This window comes from Budorcas taxicolor, chromosome X, assembly GCF_023091745.1.
Source record: "Budorcas taxicolor isolate Tak-1 chromosome X, Takin1.1, whole genome shotgun sequence".
Taxonomy (NCBI): Eukaryota; Metazoa; Chordata; class Mammalia; order Artiodactyla; family Bovidae; genus Budorcas; species Budorcas taxicolor.
In genome coordinates this window covers 47,675,962-47,689,516 of record NC_068935.1, presented here as the reverse complement: position 1 = coordinate 47,689,516, position 13,555 = coordinate 47,675,962, and the positions used below count along the sequence as shown (strand labels likewise).

At 41.8% G+C, this 13,555-nt stretch overlaps 1 protein-coding gene across 1 annotated transcript; it reads left to right on the top strand.

Annotated features, from left to right (window-relative positions):
• Window positions 1-8,501: 8,501 nt before the first annotated feature.
• On the top strand, window positions 8,502-11,377 carry LOC128069380 (uncharacterized protein CXorf66 homolog). The gene is made up of 3 exons (XM_052662604.1): window positions 8,502-8,589; window positions 9,273-9,429; window positions 10,525-11,377. Exons 1-3 carry the CDS (start codon window positions 8,502-8,504, stop codon window positions 11,375-11,377), a joined length of 1,098 nt encoding a protein of 365 aa, XP_052518564.1.
• Window positions 11,378-13,555: the final 2,178 nt, after the last annotated feature.

Genomic DNA, 13,555 nt, shown 5'->3' with positions numbered 1-13,555 from the left:
CCAAGAATACTGGAGTGGGTAGCCTATTCCTTCTCCAGGTGATCTTCCTGACCTGGGAATCAAACCTTGGTCTCCTGCATTATAGGCAGATTCTTCACCAGCTGAGCTACCAGGGAAGCCATTACATAACTTGGTGATTTATTATTTCTGTGACTGTTTCTCCCCTTAGATTTCCAAATCTTCAATGCAGGGGCCATGATTGTTTGAACCTTCCTTATAACACAAGGCTTCCTGTCTCATAGATATCCAAAATGATTTTGTTGAAGCAATGAATCATCCTTGCTACCTCTCTCTCCTTCATGCCCCATGGCCTGCCTTTCCTCAAGTCCTAACCACATCAAAACTCCTCAAATGCATTGATTACTCTCCATCTATACCACTCTGCTTCAAGCCACCATCCTCTATCAGCTGGACGAAACAGCCTTCTAATTACCTAAATTACTTCAAACCCAGGATTCTGGTACCCATACAACAGCCAGACGGGTTTTTCTAAAATGGAAATCTGATCATGTCACTCACTAGCCAGAAAGCCTTTAGTGGAGAAATAACTCCAGAAAGAGTGAAGGGATGGAGCCAAAGCAAAAACAATACCAAGTTGTGGATGTGACTGGTGATAGAAGCAAGGTCCGATGCTGTAAAGAGCAATATTGCATAGGAACCTGGAATGTTATGTCCATGAATCAAGGCAAATTGGAAGTGGTCAAACAGGAGATGGCAAGAGTGAACATCAACATTCTAGGAATCAGCGAACTAAAATGGACTGGAATGTGTGAATTTAACTCAGATGACCATTATATCTACTACTGTGGGCAGGAATCCCTTCGAAGAAATGGAGTAGCCACCATGGTCAAAAAAAGTCTGAAATGCAGTAATTGGATGCAATCTCAAAAAAGACAGAATGCTCTCTGTTCGTTTCCAAGGCAAACCATTCAATATCAAAGTAATCCAAGTCTATGTCCCAACCAGTAACACTGAGGAGCTGAAGTTGAAAGCTTCTATGAAGATTTAAAGACCTTTTAGAACTGACACCCAAAAAAGATGTCCTTTTCATTATAGGGGATTGGAATGCAAAAGTACAAAGTCAAGAAACGCCTGGAGTAACCGGCAAATTTGGCCTTGGAGTACGGAATGAGCAGGACAAAGACTAATAGAGTTTTACCAAGAGAATGCACTGGTCATACCAAACACCCTCTTCCAACAACATGAGAAGGCTCTACACATGGACATCACCACAGGGTCAACACCAAAATCAGATTGATTATATTCTTTGCACCCAAAGATGGAGAAGCTCTATACAGTCAGCAAAAACAAGACTGGGAGCTGACTGTGGCTCAGATCATGAACTCCTTATTGCCAAATATAGACTTAAAGAAAGTAGGGAAAACCACTAGACCATTCAGGTATGACCCAAATCAAATCCCTTATGATTATACAGTGGAAGTGAGAAATAGATTTAAGGGACTAGATCTGATAGACAGAGTGCCTGATGAACAGAGGTTCATGACATTGTACAGGAGACAAGGAAAAGACCATCCCCATGGAAAATAAATGCAAAAAAGTAAAATGGCTGTCTGGGGAGGGTTACAAATAGCTGTGAAAAAAAGAGAAGTGAAAAGTAAAGGAAAAAGGAAAATTATAAGCATCTGAATGCAGAGTTCCAAAGAATAGCAAGAAGGGATAGGAAAGCCTTCCTAAGCAATCAATGCAAAGAAATAGAGGAAAACAACAGTATGGGAAAGACTAGAGATCTCTTCAAGAAAATTAAAGATACCACGGGAACAGTTCATGCAAAGATGGGCTCGATAAAGGACAGAAATGGTATGGACCTAACAGAAGCAGAAGATATTAAGAAGAGATGGCAAGAATACACAGAGGAACTATACAAAAAAGATCTTCAAGACCCAGATACTCACAATGGTGTGATCACTCACCTAGAGCCAGACATCCTGGAATGTGAAGTCAAGTGGGCCTTAGAAAGCATTACTATGAACAAAGCTAGTGGAGATGATGGCATTCCAGTTGAGGTATTTCAAATCCTGAAAGGTGATGCTGTAAAAATGCTGCACTCAATATGCCAGCAGATTTGGAAAACCCAGCAGTGGCCACAGGACTGGAAAAGGTCAGTTTTCATTCCAATCCCAAAGAAAGGCAATGCCAAAGAATGCTCAAATTACTGCACAATTGCACTCATCTCATATGCTAGTAAAGTAATGCTCAAAATTCTCCAAGCCAGGCTTCAGCAATACATGAACCATGAACTTCCAGATGTTCAAGCTGGTTTTAGAAAAGGCGGAGGAACCAGAGATCAAATTGCCAACAACTGCTGGATCATCAAAAAAGGAAAAGAGTTCAGAAAAACCTCTATTTCTGCTTAATGACTATGCCAAAGCCTTTGACTGTGTGGATCACAATAAATTGTGGAAAATTCGGAAAGAGATGGGAATTACAGACTAGCTGACCTGCCTCTGAGAAACCTATATGCAGGTCAGGAAGCAACAGTTAGAACTGCACATCGAACAACAGACTGGTTCCGAATAGGAAGAGGAGTACGTCAAGGCTGTATATTGTCACCCTGCTTATTTAACTTATATTCAGAGTACATCATGAGAAATGCTGGGCTGGAGGAAGCACAAGCTGGAATCAAAATTGCCGGGAGAAATATCAGTAATCACATTACGCAGATGAAACAACCCTTGTGGCAGAAAGTGAAGAGGAGCTAAAGAGCCTCTTGATGAAAGGGAAAGAGGAGAGTGAAAAAGCTGGCTTAAAGCTCAGCTTTCAGAAAACTAAGATCATGGCATCTGGTCCCATCACTTCATGGCAAATAGATGGGGAAACAGTGGAAACAGTGTCAGACTATTTTGGGGGGCTCCAAAATCATTGCAGATGGTGAATGCAGCCATGAAATTAAAAGACGCTTACTTCTTGGAAGAAAAGTTATGACGAACCTAGATTGCATATTGAAAAGCAGGGACATTTCTTTGCCAAAAAAGGTCTGTCTAGTCAAGGCTATGGTTTTTCCTGTGGTCATGTATGGATATGCGAGTTGGACTGTGAAGAAAGCTGAGCACGGAAGAATTGATGCTATTGAACTGTGGTGTTGGAGAAGACGCTTGAGAGTCCCTTGGACTGCAAGGAGATCCAACCAGTCCATTCTGAAGGAGATCAGCCCTGGGTGTTCTTTGGAAGGACTGATGCTAAAGCTGAAACTCCAGTACTTTGGCCACCTCATGCGAAGTGTTGAGTCATTGGAAAAGACTCTGATGATGGGAAGGATTGGAGGCAGGAGGAAAAGGGGACGACAGAGAATGAGATGGCTGGATGGCATCACCGACTCGATGGGCTTGAGTTTGAGTGAACGCCGGGAGATGGTGCTGGACAGGGAGGCCTGGCGTGCTGCAGTTCATGGGGTCGCAGAGTGTTGGACACGATGAGCGACTGAACTGAACTGAACTGAACTGAAAGTCTTTAGCTCTAAAGAGCTAGAGTCTTTAGATCAATAGAAGCCCAATAAAAAGCTTGAGGGATATTCAAAATCTTAATTTAAGTAAGAAAAATTCCTACAAACTTGTACCCTAGGATGATTAACCTCTATCAGTTCAGTTCAGTTCAGCTCAGTTGCTCAGTCGTGTCCGACTCTTTGCGACCCCATGTATCACAACACGCCAGGCCTCCCTGTCCATCACCAACTCCCAGAGTTCACTCAAACTCATGTCCATCGTTTGAGTGATGCCATCCAGCTATCTCATCCTCTGTCTTCCCCTTTTCCTCTTGCCCCCAATCCCTCCCAGCATCAGGGGCTTTTCAAATGAGTCAATTCTTCCCATGAGGTGGCCAAATATTGGAGTTTGAGCCTCAGCATCAATCTTTCCAATGAATACCCAGGTCTGATATCATTTAGGTAAGACTGGTAGGATCTCCTTGCAGTCTAAGGGACTCTCAAGAGTCTTCTCCAACAACACAGTTCTAAAGTGTCAATTCTTAGGTACTCAGCTTTCTTCACAGTCCAACTCTCACATCCATACATGACCACTGGAAAAACCATAGCCTTGACTAGACGGACCTTAGTTGGCAAAGTAATGTCTCTGCTTTTCAATATGCTGTCTAGGTTGATCATAACTTTTCTTCCAAGGAGTGAGCGTCTTTTAATTTCATGGCTGCAGTCACCATCTGCAGTGATTTTGGAGCCCAGAATAATAAAGTCAGCCACTGTTTCCCCATCTATTTCCCATGAAGTGATGGGACCAGATGCCATGATCTTCATTTTCTGAATATTGAGCTTTAAGCCAACTTTTTCACTCTCCACTTTCACTTTCATCAAGAGGCTTTTTAGTTCCTCTCCACTTTCTGCCGTAAGGGTGATGTCATCTGCATATCTGAGGTTATTAATATTTCTCCCAGCAATCTTGATTCCAGCTTGTGCTTCTTCCAGCCCAGCGTTTCTCATGATGTAATCTGCATAGAAGTTAAACAAGCAGGGTGACAATATACAGCCTTGATGTACTCCTTTTCCTATTTGAAACCAGTCTGTTGTTCCATGTGCAGTTCTAACTGTTGCTTCCTGACTTGCATACAGATTTCTCAACAGGTAAGTCAGGAGGTCTTGTATTCCCATTTCTTTCAGAATTTTCCACAGTTTATTGTGATCCACACAAAGGCTTTCGCATAGTCAATAAAGCAGAAACAGACGTTTTCCTGGAACTCTCTTGCTTTTTTGATGATCCAGCGGATGTTGGCAAGTTGATCTCTGGTTCCTCTGCCTTTTTTAAAACCAGCCTGAATATCTGGAAATTCACAGTTCACATAATGCTGAAGACTGGCTTGGAGAATTTTGAGCATTATTTTACTAGCATATGAGATGAGTGCAATTGTGTGGTACTTTGAGCATTCTTTGGCATTGCCTTTCTTTGGGATTGAAAAGAAAACTGACCTTTTCCAGTCCTGTGGCCACTGCTGAGTTTTCCAAATTTCCTGGCATTTGATGTTCAAGCTGGTTTTAGAAAAGGCAGAGGAACCAGAGATCAAATCGCCAACATCTGATGGATCATGGAAAAAGCAAGAGAGTTCCAGAAAAAACATCTATTTCTGCTTTATTGACTATGCAAAAGCCTTTGACTGTGTGGATCACAATAAACTGTGGAAAATTCTGAAGGAGATGGGAATACCAGACCACCTGACCTGCCTCTTGAGAAATCTGTATGCATGTCTGGAGCAACAGTTAGAACTGCACATGGAACAACAGACTGGTTTCAAATAGGAAAAGGAGTATGTCAAGGCTGTATACTGTCACCCTGCTTATTTAACTTCTATGCAGAGTACATCATGAGAAACGCTGGGCTGGAAGAAACACAAGCTGGAATCAAGATTGCTGGGAGAAATATCAATAACCTCAGATATGCAGATGACACCACCCTTATGGCAGAAAGTGGAGAGGAACTAAAAAGCCTCTTGATGAAAGTGAAAGTGGAGAGTGAAAAAGTTGGCTTAAAGCTCAACATTCAGAAAACAAAGATCATGGCATCCGGTCCCATCACTTCATGGCAAATAGATGGGGAAACAGTGGAAACAGTGTCAGACTTTATGTTTTGGGGCTCCAAAATCACTGCAGATGGTGACTGCAGCCATGAAATTAAAAGACGCTTACTCCTTGGAAGAAAAGTTATGACCAACCTAGGTAGCATATTCAAAAGCAGGGACATTACTTTGCCAACTAAGGTCCATCTAGTCAAGGCTATGGTTTTTCCAGTGGTCATGTATGGATGTGAGAGTTGGACTGTGAAGAAGGTTGAGCACCGAAGAACTGATGCTTTTGAACTGTGTTGTTGGAGAAGACTCTTGAGAGTCCCTTGGACTGCAAGCAGATCCAACCAGTCCATTCTGAAAGAGATCAGCCCTGGGATTTCTTTGGAAGGAATGATGCTAAAGCTGAAGCTCCAATACTTTGCCCACCTGATGGGAAGAGTTGACTCACTAGAAAAAACTCTGATGCTGGGAGGGATTGGGGGCAGGAGGAGAAGGGGACGACAGAGGATGAGATGGCTGGATGGCATCACTGAGTCGATGGACGTGAGTCTGAGTGAACTCTGGGAGTTGGTGATGGACAGCGAGGCCTGGCATGCTGCTATTCTTGGGGTCGCAAATAGTCGGACACGACTGAGCGACTGAACTGAATTGAGTGCAGCACTTTCACAGCTTCATCTTTCAGGAGTTGAAATAGCTCAACTGGAATTCCATCCTCTCCACTAGCTTTATTCATAGTGATGCTTTCTAAGGGCCACTTTACTTCACATTCCAGGATGTCTGGCTCTAGATGAGTGATCACACCATCGTGATTATCTGGGTCTTGATCTTTTTTGTACAGTTCTTCTCTGTATTCTTGCCACCTCTTCTTAATATCTTCTGCTTCTGTTAGGTCCATACAATTTCTGTCCTTTATTGAGCCCATCCTTGAATGAAATGTTCCCTTGGTATCTCTAATTTTCTTGAAGAGATCTCCAGTATTTCCCATTCTGTTGTTTTCCTCTATTTCTTTGCATTGATAGCTGAGGAAGGCTTTCTTATCTCTTCTTGCTATTCTTGGAACTCTGCATTCAGATGCTTATATCTTTCCTTTTCTCCTCTGCTTTTTGCTTCTCTTCTTTTCACAGCTATTTGTAAGGCCTCCTCAGACAGCCATGTTGCTTTTTTGCATTTCTTTTCCATGGGGATGGTCTTGATCTCTGTCTCCTGTACAATGTCACAAACCTCCATCATAGTTCATCAGGCACTCTGTCTATCAGATCTAGTCCCTTAAATCTATTTCTCACTTCCACTGTATAATCATAAGGGATTTGATTTGGGTCATACCTGAATGGTCTGGTGATTTTCCCACTTTAAATTTTAGTCTAAATGCCACAGTCAGCTCCCGGTCTTGTTTTTGCTGACTGTATAGAGCTTCTCCATCCTTGGCTGCAAAGAATATAATCAGTCTGATTTCGGTGTTGACCCTCTGGTGATGTCCATGTGTAGAGCCTTCTCTTATGTTGTTGGAAGAGGGTGTGTGGTATGACCAGTGCATTCTCTTGGCAAAACTCTATTAGCCCTTGCCCTGCTTCATTCCATACTCCAAGGCCAAATTTGCCTGTTACTCCAGGTGTTTCTTGACTTCCTACTTTTGCATTCCAGTCCCCTATAATGAAAAGGACATCTTTTCGGGGTGTTAGTTCTAAAAGGTCTTCTAGGTCTTCATAGAACCATTCAACCTCAGCTTCTTCAGCATTACCGATTGGGGCATAGACTTGGATAACTGTAATATCAAGTGGTTTGCCTTGGAAACGAACAGAGATCATTCTGTCTTTTTTGAGATTGTATCCAAGTAGTGTATGTCGGACTCTTTTTTTGACCATGGTGGCTACTCCATTTCTTCGAAGGGATTCCTGCCCACAGTAGTAGATATAGTGGTCATCTGAGTTAAATTCACTCATTCCAGTCCATTTTGTTTCGCTCATTCCTAGAATGTCAACATTCACTATGGCCATCTCTTGTTTCACCACTTCCAATTTGCCTTGGTTTATGGACCTGACATTCCAGGTTCCTATGCAATATTGCTGTTTACAGTATCAGACCTTGCTTCTATCACCAGTCACATCCACAATTTGGTATTCTTTTTGCTTTGGCTCCATCCCTTCATTCTTTCTGGAGTTATTTCTCCACTGATCTCCAGTAGCATATTGGGCACCTACCAACCGAGGGTGTTACTCATTCAGTATCCTATCATTTTGCCTTTTCATATTGTTCATGAGGTTCTCAAGGCAAGAATACTGAAGTGGTTTTCCATTCCCTTCTCTAGTGGACCACATTCTGTCAGACCTCTCTGCCATGACCCTCCTGTCTTGGATTGCCCCACACAGCATGGCTTATTTTCATTGAGTTAGACAAGGCTGTGGTCCGTGTGATCAGATTGGCTAGTTTTCTGTGATTATTGTTTCAGTGTGTCTGCCCTCTGGTGCCCTCTCCCAACACCTACCATTTACTCGGGTTTCTCCTACCTTGGACGAGGGGTATCTCCTCATGTCCGCCCCTCTTGACCTTGAAGGTAGAGTAGCTCCTCCTCGCCCTCCTGTGCCCATGCAGCAGCCACTCCTTGGATGTGAGGTAGCTCCTTGCGTGTTTAACCTCTGTAACACACAATGACTACTATAGGGCTGTTAGGTACCTCCTTAATAAATTAAAGTAGTTCTTCAGTATCTAGAGCTAACCCATTTTCTCTGCCTTCTGTGCTTAATAATGTCTCAAACTTTTTGATTCAAATTTGATAGAATATTTGATGCAATGGAGAAGTAAGTGATTAAAAGTCTTTTCATAATATTTGTACACAGGAGCTCATGCCTCTCCATGGTGAGATTATGCTGTCAGGATATGACATAGAATGATTATGAAGTCATAGCCCCCTAAAACAAGCTGAGCCATGTTAAATTCAGCAGTTTCCTTGGCAAATGAAACCTATCAACAAAGTCCTGGACATGAATCTCTTGATTTATGTCCTCCTTTTATCAATTTGGACAAATAGTTGTTTAGATAGAAACGAAAGTAATGGCTCTGCTTCTGCAGGTATGTCCCTAACATTAAAAGCGAGAAATTATTATCTGTTATTTTAAATACATTCAAGTACTTAATTAGACAATCTAACTGTGTTTAAGAAATCTGCTGTTTCTTCTAGGTTACTATGAGTAGGTCTTCGAGAATTTCTAGGACAACATCTGAGAGTTTTACTTTCGTGTAAAAATTCCAAACAACATCGAAACATAAAGAGTACAGCCATATTGTCCCCTTTCATTCCCCTTCCCCACCTAATCCACCAACCCCTGCCCCCACTCCCACAAGCCAATCTAGAAAATTCTATGTGAATGAATCTAGCATGGTACCTAACACATACTACATTCCAAGAACGTTTTTTTCTTGTACCATCCTCTTTCCCAACATACACACTCACACACACATCAACACTCAAGTGAATTCACACGCTCAAAAACCTAGGTCATGAGTTGAACAAGCCGCAATGTGGGGTAACCTAGGTAATTATACTGATTAGCCAGAGACAGCTTCAAGATTTGGCTTCTAGACTGTGGCTGACTGGGAACGTGACAGAGGGAGGAAAATGACAGTGGACACTTATCATGCTTAAAGGAATAATTGATGAGATTTGACTTTGACCTATAGTAACAAAACCCCATCAAAATGGAAGCAAACTTGATTATGTAGGACATGTTCTGATGATACATTTTCTTTCACAGTATCTACACATGCTGAATCCAAGCAAGGCAGAATACAGGGAATAAGGAAATATCTACTCATTGTCTTAACTGTTATCCTCATCATCGGCTTTATTATCAGATGTTATTTCTTTATTCAGTATATCCGTGTGGGTGAGGAATCCCATAGAACAACAATGTAAGTCTTACACCTATGAATTAAAAATACAAGGGGCAGGGTTGGCGGGGGCGGGGGGGGGGGCGGGGGGGGGCGGGGGGGATTGTGTGCATGCACGCCTGTGCCTGCACACACTCATGCACATACACGTAGACTGGTTCACTGTTGTTATGGTTACTTAACATCAACTTTAGACTTCAAAAGAGCTACCAACATCTTGTAGGTTGGATATGTTCACTTAAATGAAGCTCTTAAATGATCTCAAGTACATTATCAACTTTAGCCAAAACTATCTTCTATTCATGATTCAGTTGAATCCCAGGCTGATAAATTCATTCTAAATTGAGTCTAGAAAAAGAGGGAATGACTATCTAAATAAGACAGAATTAAAATCTTCTCAGGGGAGAGAGAAGGAGTTGGGTCTCTGCATTCCAAAGATAGTAACACATTTTGAATAATCTATCATTTTAAGTTGTAATAACATGAAAAATTATTAATGGTGTTCAGTGACCCTAGTCCCTGCCTTTCATGTAGGAGGATCAGGCTGGCTCTGACATACTGGGTCCCTAAAAATTTCCCAATCCAAGGACTGGTGACCAAATATACCACTGTTCTATTCCTTTGGTTTTAGAGTAATCTTGTGAGAATAAATAAGAATGGTTACAAAATTTCATGGCGCAAATATGATAGGAAAACAATCAATTTGGTTTAAAGACTTTTTTATGTGACAAGTTGTGACATTTGTGCCTCAGATGCATATCAACTTGTGGCTTTTTTATAAAAAGTTTAATTTCTGGAATAGAAAAAATTCTTTCTCTCCCTCTCAACAGTAGATTTGAAACAAGTTTGTGTCATTCCATACATGACTACATGGTTATCTATTGTGGTTGAAACAGAAAAATTAAGAAAAAGAAAAAGCATTCAACATGAGTTCAAATCTGTAACCTGAGTCATGGTTTTCACCACACTCCACTTCTTTCTGTGTTCAATTTTCCTGCTAAAGCCGAAAAAAAAAAAAAAAAAGTCTAAACTGACACAATACTCCATGTTTTCCGGTGATAGCAGGAGTACTCTCCTGATTTAAATTGTCATACTCCAAATCTTCTGTATTTTCAGGGTCAAGAAAGAAGGCATTACCGAGGCATCATCCACGTCATCTAAAATATCATTCACTGACTCCAAGCTACTGACTGCTGATCCAGGCAATCCAGAAAAACAATCCGTACTGTCTAGTGTAGATAAATCATCTGGGCCCTCAGGTCCACAAAAAGCCTCTGTACCTTCAAGAGCAAAAAAGTTAGTCAGGCCCTCAAGTCAAAAAAATCCACCCAAATCATCAACTCCCAAAAGAGAGTTAGGATCACTCCCCCAGAAAAAATTGCATAGAACACGCAGTCCAAAAAAGGCACATAGGAGGGCTCATGCCCATAAGCATATCAGGTCAAGTCAGGTCAGTCCATCCTATCCAAACAGGGCCATCACGCCAACTTGGCCATCAAGTCTACAATGTCTGGCCAAGCCAACCAAAACTTCTCCACCCTATCTAAAGAGTCAAAGCGTCCCTGAGCAATCAAGCGTAGCAAAAATGACCAAACTTCAGAGATATCGTAAACTAAAAAGCCCGGCTAGTGAAGATAGTGCAGAAATATTATCTAGGCCACAACCAGTGAATTTTTGTCAGTGCTACACGGAAAAATGCCTTGTTTGCAGTGCTTCTTCTGAGCTATTCACCACTCATATTTCAGAAAGGAATATGAAGCATGTTCAAGTTCCAGATTTTTCACGTGAACTGAAGCACTTTTACAAGTCATTTCACAAGACAGAGCCCAAAGATAATGCACTGTATGGCAACATGAATGACAGCCATTTCATAATATGTAACAGTGATGATGAGAGTGACAAGGAGATGACTATTATGTGCAATATAAAATGCAAGGAAGCCATCTATAAAACCTCCCAAAATAATTAAGGCCTCAGGAAAAAAAACAAAAAAGTACCACCTATGTAGAAGAAGCAAACTTCTAACAACTATTATATTCTTACCATATTTAAGAACCTGGTAGAGGAAAACTCCACTTGAAGTTTTCACTATTGAGATTAGACCTATCCATCTTGAGGCAATTTACTTGAAAAATAGTAAATGAATGTGTGACATAATAACTGATTTTTTTTGTAATTATTATTGCATTTTAGAGATATATACCTCTTTTGGAGGTATCTTAGATCTGCTTGGGAAAACTCCAAGAGATGATGAGGGACAGGGAAGCCTGGCATGCTGCAGACAAGATTTAGTGACTGAACAACAACAACAACAGTGTAGATCTAGTCACTTGGATGGGCTTCCCAGCTGGTGCAGTGGTAAAGAATCTGCCTGGCAATGCAGGATATGTGCGTTCAATCCTTGGGTCATGAAGATCCTTTGGAGGAGGAAATAGCATTCTTGCCTGGGAAATTTCATGGATAGAGAGCATAAAGTGCTAGGTCCATGGGGTCACGAAGAGTTGGACACAGGCACACACCTGGATGGGAACTGTAATCAAACACACACAAATATAGAAAGGCATTGTAAGATGGGTACCCTGGGCTCCTCTTTCCCTTGGATTAGCCCTCAATTGAAGTCTCAATCCAACTTCTTTTTTAATTTTGACATAGTGTCCCCAGAATTTAAGACTGTCTTTCTGTGGTGCCCAGTGCGTGGTGGAAATGGCTCTGTGTGCTTGGTTCTGGCTGCATTGTGGAAATTCCTGATAGTCATTTCCTTTTTTAAAAAGTATTTACTTGACCATGCCAGTTCTTATTTCAGTTCAGTTCAGTTCTTTTCAGTTCAGTCGCTCATCGTGTCCGACTCTTTGTGACCCCATGAGTCGCAGCACGCCAGGCCTCCCTGTCCATCACCATCTCCCAGAGTTCACTCAGATTCATGTCCATCGACTCAGTGATGCCATCCAGCCATCTCATCCTCGGTCGTCCCCTTCTCCTCATGCCCCCAATCCTTCCCAGCATCAAAGTGTTTTCCAATGAGTCAACTCTTCGCATCAGGTGGGCAAAGTACTGGAGTTTCAGCTTTAGCATCATTCCTTCCAAAGAAATCCCAGGGCTGATCTCCTTCAGAATGGACTGGTTGGATCTCCTTGCAATCCAAGGGACTCTCACGAGTCTTCTCCAACACCACAGTTCAAAAACATCAATTCTTTGGCGCTTAGCCTTCTTCACAGTCCAACTCTCACATCCATACAGGACCACTGGAAAAACCATAGCCTTGACTAGATGGACCTTAGTTGGCAAAGTAATGTCTCTGCTTTTTAATATGCTATCTAGGTTGGTCATAACTTTTCTTCCAAGGAGTAAGCGTCTTTTAATTTCATGGCTGCAATCACCATCTGAAGTGATTTTGGAGCCCCCCAAAATAAAGTCTGACACTGTTTCCACTGTTTCCCCATCTATTTCCCATGAAGTGATGGGACCGGATGCCATGGTCTTCATTTTCTGAAGGTTGAGCTTTAAGCCAACTTTTTCCACTCTCCTCTTTCACTTTCATCAAGAGGCTTTTTAGTTCCTCTTCACTTTCTGCCATAAGGGTGGTGTCATCTGCATATCTGAGGTTATTGATATTTCTCCCGGCAATCTTGATTCCAGCTTGTGTTTCTTCCAGTCCAGCGTTTCTCATGGTGTACTCTGCGTATAATTTAAATAAGCAGGGTTCTTATTTACAGCATGCTAAAGTCCAGAAGGAGCTTTGTAATCTAGTTGGGGAACTTGCTTTGACTCAGAACAAGAGTGCAATCAAGAAGTTACTTGAAAATTGACAGATATCTAAAAATATTGTCTCAGCTAGAGACAGATGAGTAACCAGATATATGAAAACACTTGAAGGCAATGGCCTAGAACTGATCATGAAGCAGATCCCAAAATGACAGGCAGTGTCTGAGAGACACTGGCAAGGATATAGATCAAAGATTGTGGGAGAGAGACAGGTCAATAACAGTTAATGCAAGTGAATGATGACTCCTCAAACCATAACCTGATTGTCATGGATGGGCCATAGTTAGTCAACATTCTTGCAGATGTAAACCGGGATTCAGAGAGATGGCAGGTTGACTAACTTGCAGCCTTCAGGACCATAGTTTGGCTAAGTGCTGGTGATCTA

Excerpts from the sequence above, each read along its gene's own strand:
- LOC128069380 (XM_052662604.1), top strand. The coding sequence starts at position 8,502 with ATGAATCTCTTGATTTATGTCCTCCTTTTATCAATTTGGACAAATAGT. Across the intron at positions 8,590-9,272 it reads TAATGGCTCTGCTTCTGCAG|TATCTACACATGCTGAATCC; the intron begins GTATGTCCCTAA and ends TTTCTTTCACAG. Across the intron at positions 9,430-10,524 it reads GAATCCCATAGAACAACAAT|GGTCAAGAAAGAAGGCATTA; the intron begins GTAAGTCTTACA and ends CTGTATTTTCAG.